General features: G+C 35.1%; 1 protein-coding gene across 1 annotated transcript; it reads right to left on the reverse strand.

Moving 5' to 3' along the window:
- Window positions 1-436: 436 nt before the first annotated feature.
- Window positions 437-12,804, reverse strand: LOC116752711 (keratin-associated protein 19-8-like). Its single transcript, XM_032629449.1, has 4 exons — window positions 12,786-12,804; window positions 10,073-10,240; window positions 4,715-4,759; window positions 437-531 (listed from the first exon to the last, which is right to left on the reverse strand). The coding sequence occupies exons 1-4, from the start codon at window positions 12,802-12,804 to the stop codon at window positions 437-439; spliced, it is 327 nt and encodes a 108-aa protein (XP_032485340.1).
- Window positions 12,805-19,796: the final 6,992 nt, after the last annotated feature.

Consider the following 19,796-nt stretch of genomic DNA (forward strand, 5'->3'; position numbering starts at 1 on the left):
CATACTATAACATGTAACCACAGCTCTCACTGCTTCACAAGTAAATTTTTTAGATTAGTTTCAAAAGAAGGAGTTAAAAAAATAAAAGCATCAGAAAGAAACATTTATATTTTATTAAAGTATCAGTTTATTAGACAAAAGCAAAATACAAGTTTTCTCTGTGGTCTTGCTAGAAAGAGAACATCATGGTAATGGTGGCAAGAAGAGTAAACCAAAATGAGGCTATCAAACTAGAATGGTGATACATATTGACTATGCATTTAGATGGCAGCTTTAGAGGTAAAAAGTCACCAAATATTCATAGGGGCACTGTAACCATTGATAAATGCTATTAATTGATCATGGATAAAATAGGGTGGATGTTTTGGGGATGAAAGCACAAAATAGGACCAAACAAATTTGGAGGTTTTCCCTCTGCATCCAATTTCCATTTTCTTTAGTAAAAACTAAGGAATCCATATCCTCCGTAGCACGATGGATGGTGACAGCAGCTGTAACTGTAGCTTCCATAACCAGAGCCATATCCATAGCCTCTGAAGCCACAGCCATGGCCCAGTCTTCAGAAGCTTCCATGTCCACAGCCATGACCATGGCCCAGGCCAACAAAGCCTCCATAGCTGAAGCCCAAGCCTCCATATAGTTGCTGTAATGACTCATGGTATCAGAGGTGGTGAGTTAGTTTGCTGTTGCATGCAAGACACAGAGTGTGAATGTCGACATCTTTACAAGGAGGCTTATATACCCTAGTCAGAGAATGAGATAAAACAGGTGCCCATCCTTTGGTTTCATTAATTAATTATACTTGCCTAAGAAAACTCCTTAATCTATGATGCTCTGACCATACTCGTTAAGAATGTGTTAACCAGCTTGGCTCCCTAGTTAGGTTGTTCCTGAGATAGGTGCATTAATTTTCTTAAAATGAACTGCTCTTTCTTTAAAGTATAGGCATACCAAACCTTAAATTGAATTCTTTATCACCAGTCACTTAACATCAGTTATATTAAATGTTGTTGAATTTCTAATTATCTTCTCATCACAGGCATTTGAGGGTTGTCATAACTGATTCTAGGAAATATCAAGACATTTAAATTGGTCAATTTTGTCAAAAGGCACACATATTTTGCAGCCTGAGACACAAAGGATGCACTTTTCTTCAGAAGATAAAAGAATATTCTAAGTCCAGAAAGATTTGGTTCACTTGCTGTGTGTACCAGAAAGCGACAACAAAAGCTCACTTGATTTCTAGAGTTTTAGAACTTTGACCATGTACTATGGTAGATTTATTTTTGGTTTTACACACCAGCATACTTGTTTTGGTTTAAAAACATAGCAGAATTGGACTCAGAAATGGAGAGACTATCATAGTGATCAAAACTCCATCTTGTGAAAAACCTTCACGCACAGTTATTTTTTTTTAATATCCTGAAGAGTTTCCCCAGAATAAGTTCTAGTCTCACTGCTGCTCCAAATGCAGATTATACTCACCTCCACACATTTTCTCTCTTTCTCTACTCTTCATCATTTATCCATGTACTTTACATCTTTTTCGAATTCCACTTTGAACATCATCCAACTTCCTTCCTCCATGATTCATTATGCATCCAGGTAAAAGTGTGAATAGAGAAAAATGGTTTGGGCTCCAACCTACATACTCAAATCAACACTGCATTCCTTCCATCTAGATCTCATTGGCAATATATTACATTTGCCTTTGTCTTCTCTTTACCTAGTCTTTGCCAATTTTTTGTTACTAGCCTTTTCTAAGATATCAACTAGACCTTTCTATAAGATATTGATACTTGTTTAAAACATATTTCAACTCCTAAAATCATCTGAATTTTAAAAGGACTTGTACAATCTGGAATACTTAAGTTATCTAAATATGCAGCATAATTGTTAAAATGGACAGAGAATAAGGAGACACTCTTTGGAAATGTTTGGCCTGATATTCACAGAGTTCCTCACCTCAGCCCATAGAGGTAGTTACTAATACCCAAAGTTGATCCCATACCTGAATAAGCCCTAGATAAGTGTGCCCATATCTTGAAACTTGAGACTCACAAAACATGTCTTATATGACTATAACCATATTGCTAAGCTTTTGCTGAGATTTATAAGTAATATTTGGATGACATATTTTTGACAGGTTTGTTCACTAAGCTGACCCTAGTATCTAAATAAAGCATAGCAACAGTTATTTTTTTAAAGAATTATAAGACTTTAATATTAAAACAAGGAACATGCATATCATAGCCTGAGCAATTCACTGGCTATTCTAGAAATATTTTAAGTTTGATATGAGTTCCAACAGGCTTTCTGGTTACAGACTAGCATTTAATCCAGTATAAGGCTCTAAACTCCATACTACTCTAACCCTACTTTATTCCATTTTTATTCCTCATTTCAGAAAATCAGCCAATTGAAAATAAGAATCTTTTATTTTTAATGAATAATTTACAAATATGAATAAATTATATAACGTTAAGGATTTCACATTCTTCTTGAGTAACTCTGTCAGAGCATGCGACCACGATTAAGAGCTATTTTTTTAAATGTATAAGACTGTCTCTACTTTATATATGGAAAGAATATGGGATACAAATGAAAATCTTCAGTAACAATAATGTTAAATGTGTTTTCAAAAAAGAAAACATGTGACAAAGGTATGCATATTTCATAAATGTCCATTAGTTGCAAAAGCAAGAAAAGCAGTTGAAAAATATGGAACAAATCTGTATTTTTTTTCTCCACATGCACAAGAGAAAAAGTCATGTTGGAACTTTCTTTGGGGAGTTATTATTTTTCTGTCCAATAGTGGATCAAAAGCAGATTTGGATTGTCATTATATTTTTTAAAGTTTTAACTCATGACCTAAAGTTTCTGTTCATGGAGTGAAAAATGTTCTCACATTTTCCCTGGAAGTAAAGAAGTCTTTTGTTATAAATTCAAAACATTTTCTCTCACCTAAGACATAGATCAATGCAATCTAGCACAGAATTATGATAATTTTTTATTATACTAAGAATGTCGGCAACAATAATAATATTGTTTGATTGTATTGATTATTTACTCCTTGTCAGCTCCATGGATACTGTCCCTAGAGTTATTACCAAATGAAAGGAAACAGAATTTTTGTCCTCCTGGGTCAAAGTACATAGTCTGATCCTTCAGTAGAGTAACTTGTCTTTATTTCTCCTGTTCATCCCACTGTGAAGCTACATACAACTTTTAGGTAGCAATGACTAAAATAAGAAGTCATGGGTTTTTGTTTTGTTGTGTCTTGTTTTTACTTAGACTTGAGTTTTAACATTGCTCATTGTTTAGTTACATTCAACAGCAGATAGACTAGAAAATTATAAGTACAATCTCTATCTCAGAACTATAAAAATGTTAAAGAAGCACAGGTGTTAATCAAGGTAAAGGGACCAATCTTCAAAAATCAGTTGTCATAATTTAGCTCTTCTTGTAACCATGAACAGAACATTTTAAATGGTCTATTTGACAACCTTCAAAGAGAAAATACATAAAGAAAGAGTCAACATAGTATAGTTGTCCTGGGACTCAGGACAACAGGGTTCAGACCCTAGTCTTACCACTAATTTTCAAGGGAAAATCATTTATTCTGAAATACCCTGCCTGCAAGATTATGAGGCAGCATTATAGAGTTCTAACATCCCTTACAGTTTTTTAACTCTATGATTTAATTTTAGTCCTTTTTTTAAAGTTATATTTGCCCAGTTTATACCAAATATTATTTTTGTTTATATCATTACCTGAAGATATCATTCAGTTTTTAGGAAAACTAGTTAGGAAATCTTTTATTTTACCTATTCTATTCCTTATTTCTTATGCTGCAATAAATGATTGTTTTTGAAGAGATAATGTTTGACTGAAATTCCTCTTTATATCAATTTAAAAAAAATTATTGAATGGTAATTTTGGTCAGTTGAAGGTAAACAATGTTTTGCTCCTTGATGATATTTCCGTTCATTTATTGTTCTTACTGGATTACAAATACTTCAGTGTAGTAATGATGATGAAGATGAAGGACAGTGTTCCCATAAAAGGATAAATGAGATGAGTTGAATGTCCAAAGTTCACATTTTTATTATCCAATTTGTCAATGACTTTTAAGTAATTTAAGTCAGTCTTATCTTACATGCATAACAAACTAGATGAAAGCAGATTGTGAATAAAGGAAGATAACATATAATTCAAAGATTCACAGAAAAGCAGAGCTTACATTCTCTAAAAATTTAGAAATATGGATTATAATATTTGTGAAATGCAAGTATGCTCTGACTACAGTTTTAATAATATGGATGGCTAGCAACTATAAATAGGTGTGTCTAACATGACTTGTTTTTATAAAAAAAATTAAAGGAGATAATCCTTGTATTTATAATTGACAAATAACAAAAATACATATAGATATGTATACATAACTGAGTTAAATGAACCCCAAAGAGCTATATTTTCTATTTCAAATTAGGTCATTTATTGGTAGTCAACATACATCATCTGTTAGTGCCCAAGCTAACAGATGCCAGAAGACATAAGACAGACATGCTTATAAATAATAAATTCTCTGAAATTTTTGTTTCTCTTGCTAAATAGGTCTAGGGTAATCTCAATTCATTGACTGAATAATGTTGTGTCAAATCCACTCATGGTAGCAGATATTGGGTTACTAGGGCCATAGTTCAGTAGAAGCTAGAGAATCCATAACCTCCATAGCACAATGGACCACAATGGCAGCCAGATCTGAAGCTTCCATAAACAGAGCCATGTCCGTAGCCTCCGAAGCCACAACCATAGCCCAACCTGCAGAAGCTGCCACATCCACAGCCATAGCCATAGCCCAGACCACTGAAGCCTCCATAGCCACAGCCTAGGTCTCCACAGTAGTTGCTGTCAGGGGTGGTGAGTTTGGTTTGCTGTTCAAAGCAAGAACCTAAGTGTGAATATCAGCATGTGTAGAGGGATGCTTATATACCCTGGTCAGAACATGTGGTAAAACATGTGGCCATTCTTTTGTATCATTCCAGATTATTCATTTACTTGAGGAAAATTGTTCATCTGTTTGCTGACACAAGGAAAAGCACACACTCTTTAAAATTTTTGAGCTTGGTTAGCTGCCTGCTCAAAAGGCCCTTGAACTCATTAGTCTTTTTTAATGAGAAAAAAAAATCTGTCTTCAAAGTCACAAAATAAAACTTCCCTGAATAGAATTCTTCATTACTAAGCATATGACATCATTCATATTTGATGGAGTTTTCTCATTAAATATTTTCTCATTTTCATAGCATTCTTTGGATTGTTGTGTATTAATTCCACCTAGATTTAAATACGCTGATCAAGATTAAAGTTTTTTGTTTTTTGTTTTTTTGTTTTTTTGCGGTATGTGGGCCTCTCACTGTTGTGGCCTCTCCTGTTGCAGAGCACAGGCTCCGGACGTGCAGGCTCAGCGGCCATGGCTCACGGGCCCAGCCGCTCCGCGGCATGTGGGATCTTCCCAGACCGGGGCACGAACCCGTGTCCCCTGCATCGGCAGGCGGACTCTCAACCACTGCGCCACCAGGGAAGCCCAAGATTAAAGTTTTTAAATCTATAAAATTCTCCAAACAAATATCGAATTTATTTCCCATTTGTATATACATATAAAATATATATACGTATACATATATATCATATATATATACACACACAAGACAAACTCACTTCCAAAACCAGTCTGAAAAGCATTAAAAAATATTCCCTTTACACAATTACCCACTTTTCCAGAATGGACAATACCCAAAATATGATCTAAAAATGCAGATGATCTTGACTCTATGCTACACAGTTACCATTTTTCTTCTCTTCTCTATGCTTCTTTATAATCCATATATCATTCTCTTATTAAGCATCTCTTTAAATCTCATTCTACATTCATTCCCAATACATGCTTGCACCAGCTAGGTCTTTTGTTCTTACCCACTTTTTCCAATCAATATTTTATCCCTCTACTCACGTCTCTAATTTTATCATAATATTTTTACTCTTAAATTTTTCTTTTCCAATTCTGTGTATACCAGACCCTTATTTTTTCTCAGGTAATCAGCAAATATTTTTTTCATAGTTACTTATTCATTAAGGTTTTAAATTTAAGGTATATATATATATATATATATATATATATATATATATATATATATGTTTGCATGCTCTTAAAATCATACAATATTTTTTAACAGGGCTTCTTAAAATCCTCTTGCCTTGAAATCTCCAAAAATGAAAGTGCAGTGGTGAAATGACTGAGACAGGAATCAGGTATATGAAGTAGTGGGCCAGTCTTCTGCTGTTTCTCAGTTCACTCTGTGAAGATAGTAAACCCATTCCAAGTTTAAGCCCCACTGAATGTGCCTATATCTTGGACACACATATATATGTAACACATTTTCTTTATCTATTTATCCATCACTTGTCTCTTAGGTTGATTCTACACCTGGGCTATTGTAAATAATGCTGCAGTGAACATGGGAGTGCAAATGTCATTTTTTTTTTTTTATCCTGTTGCACAGCTTGTGGGATCTCAGTTCCCTGACTAAAGGTTGAACCCGGGGCCCAGCAGTGAAAGCCTAGAATCCTAACCACTAGCCCACCAGGGAACTCCCCGCAAATATCTTTTAGAGTTAGTGTTTTTATAACATTTTTGATAATACATTTCCCTAACTGGATTTGTTTACTGTTTTTCCAAACAAAAAATATTTGTTGAATTAATGAAAAAATAAATTCTGCATGACACACAACTTGTAATAATTCTCTAAGTTGAATTATGGACTCAAATGGCTTTCAGGTTTTAAAGGAATATTTAACTCAAAGGAATAATTAATCCTACTGTTAAATCTTGTTTTTTCCTTTAGCAAATGTTATTCCATCTTTATTTTTTATTCTGAAAAAGAAAATAGTTGGCAAAAACTATCTTTTTTCCTCAGTGAGTCATTTTGAAGTCAAATGATCACAAACAAATCTAACAAGTTTAAGAATCCCATGAATGATTAAGTAAATTTGCTAGATTGTCTGTGATGAGGGCTAATTTATGTTCTTATTTCCAATGAAAATAGCTATGCTCACATGAGATAAAATCCAATAGATTTTACAAATTTTTTAAAAAGCTCAGTAATGAAATATACCATAACTTATTTGTGTATTTTCAAAGAAAATAATATTATGCAAATATATAATTAAGAACAAAAATTGTGAAACAATGCTGTGAAATATATGAACCAAATATTTTTTATTGATTTTTTCTGGGTTAAAAAAATAAAACAATTGTAATATCCTTTGGATACTAATTATCTTTGAAAACTGAAAAATGTTTATTTCTTTTGAGTTTTTTTGGGTTTTTTTTTGTTGTTGTTGTTGTTAATTCAGTGGACTCAAAGACTTACACAATTCTTTGTTAATCTTTTTGGGAGCTTTCTACAAGAAGACAATCAGTTGATTGTGAAGCTCAGATCCTGTGTTGATGTGCTAAATGATGAAAATATATTCTTCCACTGGCCAAATTGTAGCTTTTATTAGGGAGCTAAGGGCACTTCTACCATGAATTCAAAATGTGTTTCTTAGACATAATTAATTAAATCATAAAATAGGATGTAATAAAATATGATAATGTATTTCACTAAGAGTATCATGCACACTAGATTGTTTCTCAGTCTAATGACGTTGACGGCTATTTTTATTTTTAGATCTATAAGGCATGTCCATAGACTGTGGAACTATTACCTCATTAAGTGTGCAAAATGGAGCCACACAACTCTATCTCACCTGCTCTGTACACTGAGAATCTACAGCACCCAGACTGAATTGATTGAAAGGATAGGTGATAACTAATGCCTGAGCAAATTTCTCTTTATGTAGGTTAAGTATGTATCTTTCAAATGAAGACTTTGATCTTGTATAAATATAGGTATACATGTATAAATATAATAGATATACATATAGATATAGGTGAAATCTAGATAAAGCTAACAGTGAAATTGAGTTTTATTTTTTATATGTTCTATAAGAATAAAATGTTATAAAAATGGTAATTCTATCTAAGAAGGTGAATCTCCTTTCACATCCCCCATAAATTCAGCTAAGTTCATGGAAGCTGAGCAAAGCTTTCAAGTTACTCCATTTGCTTGTATGAATGGGGAAAATACACTGAAGAAGGCAGCTGCATTCTGGCACCTAGATTCAGAAGATCTTGGCCTTGGTCCTGATGCTATCACTAGAGCTAATATATAATTCTATAGAAGTCAATTACTTTTCTGAGATTTTTTTAAGCTGAGAAATGCGGTACAAAGCACTGCTGACATTTAATGTTTGTGTATGATACTGCTATCTGACTGAATCAAATATATTTGACCAGTTTAAACAAAATATCCCCTCATAGATACAGAGAATAGATTGGTGGCTGCCAGAAGTGAGGGGGTTGGGAGTGGGCAAAATGGGTGAAGGAGGTCAAAAGCTGCAAACTTTTAGTTACAAACTAAGTAAATCATGGTGATGTAATGTACAGCATCGTCACTATAGTTAATAATACTATATTGCATATTTGAAAGTTACTAAGAGAGTAATGTTAAAAGTTCTTATCACAGGGAAAAAATGAAACTGTGTGTGGTGATGGATGTTAACTAGAATTATTGTGGTGTATACAAATATCGTATACAAATACTGAATCATTATGTTGTATACCTGAAACTGATAGAATGTTATATGTCAAGTATACCTCAATAAAAAAATCTTAATTTTATATTATTACCTGAATATATCATTTGATTTAGGAAAAAATTGGTATTTGCTTACATATTTTTCTTATTTCACCAATGAAATGTCCCCTCTTGTCCATTTTTATAAGGGGAAATTCAGATTTAACTGAAATTCAGATTTATAGGAAAGCTCTTTGGATATAGCTGTGCTTGTTATCAGCTTAAGCTAAAAAATAAATTAGTTCACGATTATGTCTTGCTGGTTTTTTTTTCCCTTCTTAGGTTGAAAAAATGGCCAAAATAATGATGGTAGTAAAGAATACCATGTCAAGTCATGAAGATTCAGTAAGAATATAGGAAAGCTAACAGAAAAGTCTTAGTTAAAATATTTTGAGTTAAATGACCTCATATGAAAAACATTACCCTAATTCATTATTTACTTATAGATCAGCTGCTTGATGAAAATATCAAAGAAAATAATGTGTAGAAGACTATGATACACAGGGTGGATTATACTAAATATAAAAAATTTGGAAAGGTGGTTTACTTTCATAGCCTAGTGATGGTTTGATCTATTACCATGTATTTGCATTTACAATAAAAAGCCAAATAGATTTTGAATAAATGGAAGGATTCATTATGCATTTGGACTGAATTGAGAAATGTGAGTTAAGTTAAATAAAACACATGTATTTGATAAATAAATATATAGATATGTTAAATCGACATTGCTTTTTGTTGTTGACTTAAATCTGAATACTATCTAAACAAAAGCAAGAGATGTAAAAATATTAAATCACTAACAGTCTTGAAAAAATCTTTTCATATTAGTCTAGAATTAGTCTTTACATCAGTCTTTCTATCTGTATGGATATTTATGAGGTATATGGAAAAAAAAATGATTCTAAGCCAAGGAGATACCATCCCTTACTGACAATTGAGTAGAATGGAACCATCATCACTTCCATATAATTGAGTTTCATGAACAAGACAAAAAACATATTTTGTTTTCAAATTTAATGTTTTACTGAAAGGTAAACAGATAATCCAGTTAGCTTTAAAAAAAATATTAGAGGAGTCTAGGATTATGATGGAGGTATAGGAGTGTATTGAAAAATTGTCCAAAATTCTGAGAAGCTAGATACTTCTGTGCAGATAACTCCAGTATGATCTTTGTGGTCCAATTTTTGAGATCAGATTTGGAAAGCCCCCTGTAATTTCAGATATAGGGCTCCTAGGGTAGGATTTCTGTGGAAGCTAGAAAATCCATATCTATCTTCCACAGAATGATGGGTAGTGATGGCAGCCATATCCAAAACTTCCATAACCAGAGCCATATCCATAGCCTCTGAAGCCACAGCCATAGCCCAGTCTGCGGAAGCTGCCACATCCACAACCGTAGCCATAGCCCAGACCACCAAAGCCTCCATAACCATAGCCGAGGCTTCCGTAATAGTTGCTGTAATGGCTCTTGGTGTCGGGGTGGTAAGTTTGGTTTGCTATTCAAAGCAAGAACCTGAGTATGAATGTCAGCATGTGTAGAAGGATGCTTATTTACCCTGGTCAGAGCATGTGATAAATCATGTGTATACCCTCCTTTTATGTCATGTTTACATTATATATATACTTGGAATAACTCATTAATTCTTTGTCCCCTGACACAGGGAGAAGGCCTCACACTCATTAAAAGTTATTGTCTCTTAAAAGTTATTGCATCAATTTATTAAATCATCACTTGGCACACTTTAAATATACACAATTATATTTGTCAATTATACCTCAAGAAAGCAGGTGAAAAAAGTTATTGAACCACTTTATAAGAAAGAATGCTGTATCTTCAAAGTCTAGACATATCAGACCCCAAATACTATTCTTCATAGCCAGGCATACCAATCAGGTTTGATCGTGTTGTAGTTTTCAATTAAATATTTCATCATCTCTGGTTTTCTTTAGATACTTTACTTAAGAAAATTAAACCAAAGAAATTGGTCAAAGTTCTGTAATCGATAATATCCTTTTAAAGCATATTTTCCTCTGTCCCAAAACTGAATATTTATTTATTTCAGAAATAAGAAAACAGAAACATTTGAGAGCTGGAAAGAACCAGTTTGACTGTTGTGAACACTAGTAAGGAACTTTAGAAAAATAAATCTACTTTTTATTTAGTTTTAGAACATTGACCATCATAACTGACATACTTTTTACTTTTCATGCTACTTTAAAAAATAAAAAAAATTTTTTGCTTTTTATGTTGATGAGCCAATAATGACATATAATTATTAATTAAAATCCATAGTTTACTCTTCATTCTTTGTGTTGTACCCTTCTATGGGCTTTGACAACCATGGGATAAAATTGTTCAGAAACTGATGGCAAATCACAGTAATCAAAAATTTATTTCAAAAGTAACTTTAAAAGCATATTAAAAGTTATCTTCTCAAATCCTGACCCTATTCTCTGGCATGTCATCTATCCAAGTTGCCTCCAAAGTGTACATATTCCTCCCTGTCTTTACATTCACCATTTCCTCCTGTTTATTCATCCACATATCTATCTTATACAATATTCTTTTTTTAATTAATAAACTTTATTTGAAGAAGAGTTTTAAGTTTTCAGATTAATTGAGCAGGAAATACAGAATTCCTATATGTCACCCCCTATACACACACATACACACTAATATTAATACATTAATAATTAAAATCTGTAGTTTAGATTAGTGTTCACTCTGTGTTGTACTGTTCTGTGGGTTCTGACAAATGCATAATGTCATTAACCTCTATTACAGTACCATACAGAATAGTTTCACTGCCCTAAAAATCCCCTTTGCCCCCTCTATTCTTCCCTCCCTCCTTCCAAACTCCTGCAAATACTAATCTTCTGACTGTCTCCATAGTTTTTTCTTTTCCAGAATGTCATAGTGGAATCATACAGTATTTTGCCTTTTCACACTGACTTCTTTCACTTAGCAATATGCCTTTATGATTCCTCCTTATCCTTCTGTGGTTTGATAGCTCATTTCTTTTTATCCCTGAATAATATTCCATTGTCTGGATGTACCACAGTTCATTTATCCATTCACCTTTTGAAGAACATCTTGATTACTTCCAAGTTTTGGCAGATAGGAATAAAACTTCTATAAACGTCTCTGTTCAGGTTTTTGTGTGGACATAAATTTTCAAGCCGTTTGGGTAAATACCAGGGAAAATGATTACTGAATCTTTCCAATAAGGCCATTTTTAGCTTTGTGAAAAACTGTAAGACTGTCTTCCAAAGTTGCTGTACCATTTTTCATTCCCATCAGCAATGAATGATAGTTTCTGTTGCTCCACAATCAAGCCAGCATTAATTGTTTTTAGTACTTTAAATTTTAGCCATTCTAACATATACATTACTATCTCTTTTTACATATCATCTAGCCTCTGCCTTCCAATTAGCCATTAGGCTATGGTGGCTAGGTAAAATTGTGATGTACATAAAATTTCTCTCTGGCACCCATCAATTTTCACTCAGTCTATAGTTACTTAGTTAATCTCTTCCTTTTCCTTCTTCTTCTGTCTTTACTTTTATGAAAACAGTTTTCCCTTTTATTCCCTTTGTTTTTTCTGTGCTTTATTTATTTATTTTTTTGGTCCCCTTATTCTCAGGAAACACCATACTAATCTCACTAAGATATTAAATGTTTGTTAAGGTTTCTGATGTTAAAAGAAATAATACAAATCCAAGGGCTCTATCAAATTCAATAAGATACCATTAACATTGGAAATGTCTTCAGCATATCTAAATTGTAGATGTTATGTTAAAAGATAAGGGGTGAAAAAAGACAATTGAGAACAAAAGTCCCTCAGCTGACTCTAAGAAGTTAGTCACTTATAGCTGAAGCTTATTCCAAACCTGGTTAAATTTATCTAGTTTTGCATTTAACATTTGGCTCTAGTCTTTAAGTTCGTGTGAACTTTATATAACCTCAAATGTATTGTTCAGGTTCTTTTAGTCTTTTAAGTAATTTTCAAATGATGCATTCTCCCAACTGGATTTATTTACCTCTCTTAATAGCTACCATGTAATAAGAACACAACAAATATATGTTGAAAGGGTGAATGAATTCTAAGGTCTTTAAAATTAAGCATCACACTTCTGACAGGCATGGGTAACTCTGTGATGGCATCTAAACAATAAAGATTTAAAGGAGGAATAAGCTCAAATGGCTTTCTGAATTTAGAGGAACATATAACCATCATTTCATTTGCACTGGGTTTTTTTTAAAGCATAATAATGAATTATATATAAATTTCAGTGTAAAATTTGATGAATTCTTATAAATAGGCATACACTACCAATACTAAGCATGCCCTAATGCCTAAAGTGTCTCTACTGCTCCTTTTTCTTTTTGTCCTCACTCTCTAGAGATAACCATCCTTCTAGATTTTGACAGCAGTTTTTTTAGATCTTATCAATAGTTTTCCAAAATGATTTTCAGGTTTACAGTCCCACCAACAATGTAAGAGAGCTCCACTTGCTCTAAATCTTTGAGAACACTTGCTATTTTCAGACTATTTAATTTTGATCATTCTTGTGGGAAAGTAGTAGTAGCTGAGCATTGTTTTAATTTGGCTTTTACCTGATGAGTAATAACACTAGGGACCATTATATACATTTATTGATAAGCTAGATAACCTTTTAGAAGTGGCTGTTCAATTATTTTGTTCATTTTTAATTGAGTTTGTAATATTTTAGTATTGATTTGTAGAGTACGTGGGTAAAAGTATTTTGTCAAATCTGTTTTAAAAGTATTTTCTCTCTGTATGTGGCTTGTTTTTGCACTTTAAAGTGATGTCTATGTATGGACAGAATTTCTTAATAGAATGAGTCCAGTTTATTAATTTTTTAATTTTATGTTTAATGCTTTTTTGTCTTAAAAAACTCTTGACTACCTCACCTCTTATTTTTTAATTCCTTTGTCTTCTCTCTTCAGAACTTGTTCCATTTTTTATTGTTCATCCTACATTAAAAGAGTTGTTAATTTCAATATTTCATTCTCATTGTCAACAGGAAGCCATAAAATCAGAAATAACTCAAACAGGTTTAATGATGTCACACGCTGACCATTTAATTCTGCCATATCTTCCCTCAGTTGTGGTGCTGATGATCCTGTGATGCATCTTCTCCGGACCAGTAACAGCTTTTCCCTAAAAGAAGATTTTGGAGCTCTTCTGTTAATTCCAACACAAATCAATATAATGTACCAGTAAGAGGTATAATAATAAAGCTGCATTATACTAAGAATGCTAAGCAGTTTCTCCAAATAGTTATACTGACTATAGTTTTTCTTTAGCTACATAAAGTCTTTCTTTAGACTATGATTCTATTGTCCAGTTAGGAGGTAAAGTATTTTCATATGAAATTATGTTTTATTCAGTCAAACTGAAGATTATCATCCTCCAATGGTGACACTGAAATATATCTACCATGACCTATTTACTATGAAGCTATGATTCCTCTCCTGAGTTGACTAAAAGGATATGATCTGGCTGAGTAAATCCATCCATATGTGCAGTAAACAAGTCTAAGCTTTTCAAATGCATTATAATAATTTTTTAAAAGTAGAGTTGGCTTTAACACTATTTACTAGAACCTATTTTTACAAAGAAGTTCAATTAGAAATTGATAGTTCGGAGGAGGAGCTTCAAGATGGTGGAAGAGTAAGATGTGGAGATCACCTGCCTCCCCACAGATACACCAGAAATACATCTACCTGTGGAACAACTCTTACAGAACACCTACTGAACGCAGGCAGAAGACCTCAGACTTCCCAAAAGGCAAGACACTCCCCACATACCTGGGTAGGGCAAAAGAAAAAATAATAAACAGAGACAAAAGAATAGGGACGGGACCTGCACCTCGGGGAGGGAGCCGTGAAGAAGGAAAGGTTTCCACACACTAGGAAGCCCCTTTGCGGGCAGAGACTACAGGTGGCAGATGGGGAAAGCTTCGGAGCCGTGAAGGAAAACAGAGCAACAGGGGTGCAGAGGGCAAAGTGGAGAGATTTCTGCACAGAGGATGGGTACCGACCAACACCCACCAGCCCGAGAGGCTTGTCTGCTCACCTGCCGGGGCGGGAAGGGGCTGGGAGTTGAGGCTTGGGCTTTGGAGGTTGGATCCCAGGGAGAGGACTGGCGGTGTGAACACAGCCTGAAAGGGTTAGTGTGCCACAGCTAGCCAGCAGGGAGTCCAGGAAAAGGTCTGGAACTGCCGAAGAGGTAAGAGACGTTTACTTCCCTCTTTGTTTCGGTGCATGAGGAGAGGGGATTAAGAGCGCTGCTTAAAGGAGCTCCAGATAAGGACACGAGCCGCGGCTAACAGTACGGACCACAGAGACGGGCATGAGACACTAAGGCTGCTGCTGCATCCACCAAGAAGCCTGTGTGCGAGCACAGGTCACTGTCCACACCTCCCTTCTGGGGAGCCTGTGCAGCCCGCCACTGCCAGGGTCCCGGGATCCAGAGACAACTTCCCCAGGAGAACACACAGTGCGCCTCAGGCTGGTACAACGTCACGCTGGCCTCTGCCGCCGCAGGCTCACCCGGCATCAGTACCCCTCCCTCCCCCAGGCTTGAATGAGCCAAAGACCCTGAATCAGCTGCTCCTTTAACCCCGTCCTGTCTGAGAGAAGAACAGACGCCCTCAGGCGACCTACATGCAGAGACGAGGGCCAAATCCAAAGCTGAATCCCAGGAGCTGTGGGAACAAAGAAGAGAAAGGGAAACTCTCCCAGCAGCCTCAGGAGCAGCGGATTAAATCTCCACAATCAACCTAATATGCCCTGCGTCTGTGGAATACCTGAATACACAATGAAACATCCCAAATTGAGGAGGTGGACTTTGGGCGCAACGATATATAATTTTTCTTCCTTTTACTCTTTTTGTGAGTGTGTATGTGTATGCTTCGTTGTGTGATTTTGTCTGTATAGCTTTGCTTTTAACATTTGTCATAGGGTTCTGTCTGTCCGTTTTTTGTTTGTTTGTTTTTTATTACTTACAAAATATTTTTTCTTAAAAATGATTTTTTATTTTAATAACTTATTTTATCTTCTTCTTTCTTTCTTTTTTCCTCCGTTTTTTTGTTTGTTTGTTTGTTTTGTTTTGTTTTGTTTTTGTGCGTGTGTGATACGTGGGCCTCTCACTGTTGTGGCCTCTCCTGTTGCGGAGCACAGGCTCTGGACACACAGGTTCAGTGGCCATGGCTCACGGGCCCAGCCACTCCACAGCATGTGGGATCTTCCCGGACTGGGGTACGAACCTGTGTCCCCTCTATCGGCAGGCGAACTCTCAACCACTGCACCACCAGGGAAGCCCTTTTCCTCCCTTTTATTCTGAGCCATGTGGAGGACAGGCTCTTGGTGCTCCAGCCAGGCATCAGGGCTGTGCCACTGAGGTGGGAGAGCCAAGTTCAGGAAACTGATCCACAAGAGACCTACCAGATCCACGTAACATCAAATGGCAAAAATCTCCCAGACATCTTCATCTCAACGACCTTGGAGTTGAGAATTGGAGTTGCCAAGACCCAATTCCACTCAACGACCAGCAAATTAGAGTGCTGGACACCATATGCCAAACAACTAGCAAGACAGGAACACAACCCCATCCATTAGCACAGAGGCTGCCTAAAATCACAATAAGGCCACAGACACCCCAAAACATACCACCAGATGTGGACCTGCCCACCAGAAAGACAAGATCCAACCTCATCCACCAGAACACAGGCACTAATTCCCTCGACCAGGAAGCCTTACACAACCCACTGAACCAACCTTAGCCACTAGGGACAGACACCAAAAATAATGGAAACTACGATTCCTGCAGCCTGCGAAAAGGAGACCCCCAAACTCAGTAAGATAAGCAAAATGAGAAGACAGAAAATCACATGGCAAATGAAGGAGCAAGGCCAAAACCCACCAGACCTAACAAATGAAGAAGAAATAGCCAGTCTACTTGAAAAAGAATTCAGAATAATGATAGTAAAGATGATCCAATATCTTGGAAATAGAATGCAGAAAATAGAAGAAAAGTTTAACAAGGACCTAGAAGAACTAAAGAGCAAACAAACAGTGATGAGCAACACATTAAATGAAATTTAAAATTCTCTAGAAGGAATCAATAGCAGAATAGCTGAGGCAGAAGAATGGATAAGTGACCTGGAAGATAAAATAGTGGAAATAACTACTGCAGAGCAGAATAAAGAATGAAAAGAATTGAGGACAGTCTCAGAGACCTCTGGGATAATATTAAACACAACAACATTCGAATTATAGGGGTTCCAGAAGAAGAAGAGAAAAAGAAAGGGAATGAGTAAATATTTGAAGAGATTATAGTTGAAAACGTCCCTAATATGGGAAAGGAAATAGTTAATCAAGTCCAGGAAGCACAGAGAGTCCCATACAGGATAAATCCAAGGAGAAACATGCCAAGACACATATTAATCACAGTATCAAAAATTAAATACAAAGAAAACATATTAAAAGCAACAAGGGAAAAACAACAAATAATACATAAAGAAATCTCCATAAGGTGAACAGCTGATCTTTCAGCAGAAACTCTGCAAGCCAGAAGGGACTGGCAGGACATATTTAAGGTGATGAAGGAGAAAAATCTACAACCAAGATTACTCTACCGAGCAAGGATCTCATTCAGATTTGACGGAGAAATTAAAAGCTTTACAGACACGCAAAAGCTAAGAGAATTCAGCACCGGCAAACCAGCTTTACAGCAAATGATAAGGGAATTTCTCTAGGCAAGAAATACAAGAGATGGGAAAGACCTACGATAATAAACCCAAAACAGTTAAGAAACTGGTAATAGGGATATACATATAATTACCTTAAATGTAAATAGATAAAAGGCTCCAACCAAACGACATAGACTGGTTGAGTGGATACATAAACAAGACCCATATATATGTTGTCTACAAGAGACCCACTACAGACCTAGGGACACATACAGACTGAAAGTGAGGAGATGAAAAAAGATATTCCATGCAAATGGAAATCAAAAGAAAGCTGGAGTAGCAATTCTCATATCAGATAAAATAGACGTAAAAACTATTACAAGAGACAAAGAACGACACTACATAATGATCAAGGGATCAATCCAAGAAGAAGATATAACAATTGTAAATATTTATGAAGCCAATATAGGAGCACCTCAATACATAAGGCAAATACTAACAGTCATAAAAGGGGAAATCGACAGTAACACAATCATTATAGGGGAGTTTAACACCCCACTTTCACCAACGGACAGATCATCCAAAATGAAAATAAATAAGGAAACACAAGCTTTAAATGATACATTAAACAAGATTGACTTAATTGGTATTTATAGGACATGCCATCCAAAAACAACAGAATACACATTCCTCTCAAGTGCTCATGGAACATTCTCCAGTATAGGTCATATCTTGGGTCACAAATCAAGCATTGGTAAATTTAAGAAAATTGAAATTGTATCAAGTATCATTTCTGACTGCAATGTTATGAGACTAGATATCAATTACAGTAAAAAAAATATGTAAGAAATACAAACACATGGAGGCTAAACAACTCACTACTTAATAACAAAGAGATAACTGAAGAATACTTAGAAAAAATACTTAGAAACAAATGGCAATGAAAACCAAACAACCCAAAACCTATGGGATGTGGCAAAAGCAGTTCTAAGAAGGAAGTTTACAGCAATACAATCCTACCTTAAGAAACAAGAAACATCTCAAATAAACAACCTAACATTACACCTAAATCAATTAGAGAAAGAAGAGCAAAAGAACCCCAAAGTTAGCAGAACAAAAGAAATCATAAAGATCATATCAGAAATAAATGAAAAAGAAAGGAAAGAAAGAATAGCAAAGATCAATAAAACCAAAAGCTGTTTCTTTAAGAAGATAAACAAAATTGATAAACCATTAGCCAGACTTATCAAGAAAAAAAGGGAGAAGACTCAAATCAATAGACTTAGAAATGAAAAAGGAGAAGTAACAACTGACACTGCAGAAATACAAAGGATCATGAGAGATTACTACAAGAAACTCTATGCCAATAAAATGGACAGCCTGGAAGAAATGGATAAATTCTTAGAAATGCACAATCTTCTGAGACTGAACCAGGAAGAAATAGAAAATATGAACAGACCAATCACAAGCAATGAAATTGAAATTGAGATTAAAAATCTTCCAACAAACAAAAGCCCAGGACCAGATGGCCTCACAGGCAAATTCCATCAAACATTTAGAGAAGCGCTAACACCTATCCTTCTCAAACTCCTCCAAGCAATAGCAGAAGGAGGAACACTCCGAAACTCATTTTATGAGGCCACCATCACCCTGATACCAAAACCAGACAAAGATGTTACAAAGAAAGAAGACTACAGGCCAATATCACTGATGAACATAGATGCAAATATCCTCAACAAAATACTAGCAAACAGATCCAACAGCACATTAAAAGGATCATACGCTATGATCAAGTGGGTTTTATCCCAGGAATGCAAGGATTCTTCAATATAGGCAAATCAATAAATTTGATACACCATATTAACAAATAGAAGGACGAAAACCATATAATCATCTCAATAGATGCAGAGAAAGCATTCAACAGAATTCAACACCCATTTATGATAAATTTCCTCCAAAAAGTAGGCATAGAGGGAACTTTCCTCAACATAATAAAGGCCATATATGACAAACCCACAGCCAACATCATCCTCAGTGGTGAAAAACTGAAACTATTTCCACTAAGGTCAGGAAAAAGACAAGGTTGCCCACACTCACCACTATTATTCAACATAGTTTTGGAAGTTTCAGCCACAGCAATCAGAGAAGAAAAAGAAATAAAAGGAATCCAAATTGGAAAAGAAGAAGTAAAGCTGTCCCTGTTTGCAGATGACATGATACTATACATAAAGAATTCTAAAGATGCTACCAGAAAACTACTAGAGCTAATCAGTGAATTTGGTAAAGTAACAGAATACAAAATTAATGCCCAGAAATCTCTTGCATTACTAC

The sequence above is a fragment of the Phocoena sinus genome, chromosome 4, assembly GCF_008692025.1.
Source record: "Phocoena sinus isolate mPhoSin1 chromosome 4, mPhoSin1.pri, whole genome shotgun sequence".
NCBI classification, from domain to species: Eukaryota; Metazoa; Chordata; class Mammalia; order Artiodactyla; family Phocoenidae; genus Phocoena; species Phocoena sinus.

Excerpts from the sequence above, each read along its gene's own strand:
- LOC116752711 (XM_032629449.1), bottom strand. Across the intron at positions 4,760-10,072 it reads CAGAGGCTATGGATATGGCT|GCTGCCATTGTGGTCCATTG; the intron begins CTGGTTATGGAA and ends GCTTCAGATCTG. Across the intron at positions 532-4,714 it reads TGGAGGTTATGGATTCTCTA|GCTATGGATATGGCTCTGGT; the intron begins GCTTCTACTGAA and ends GTGGCTTCAGAG.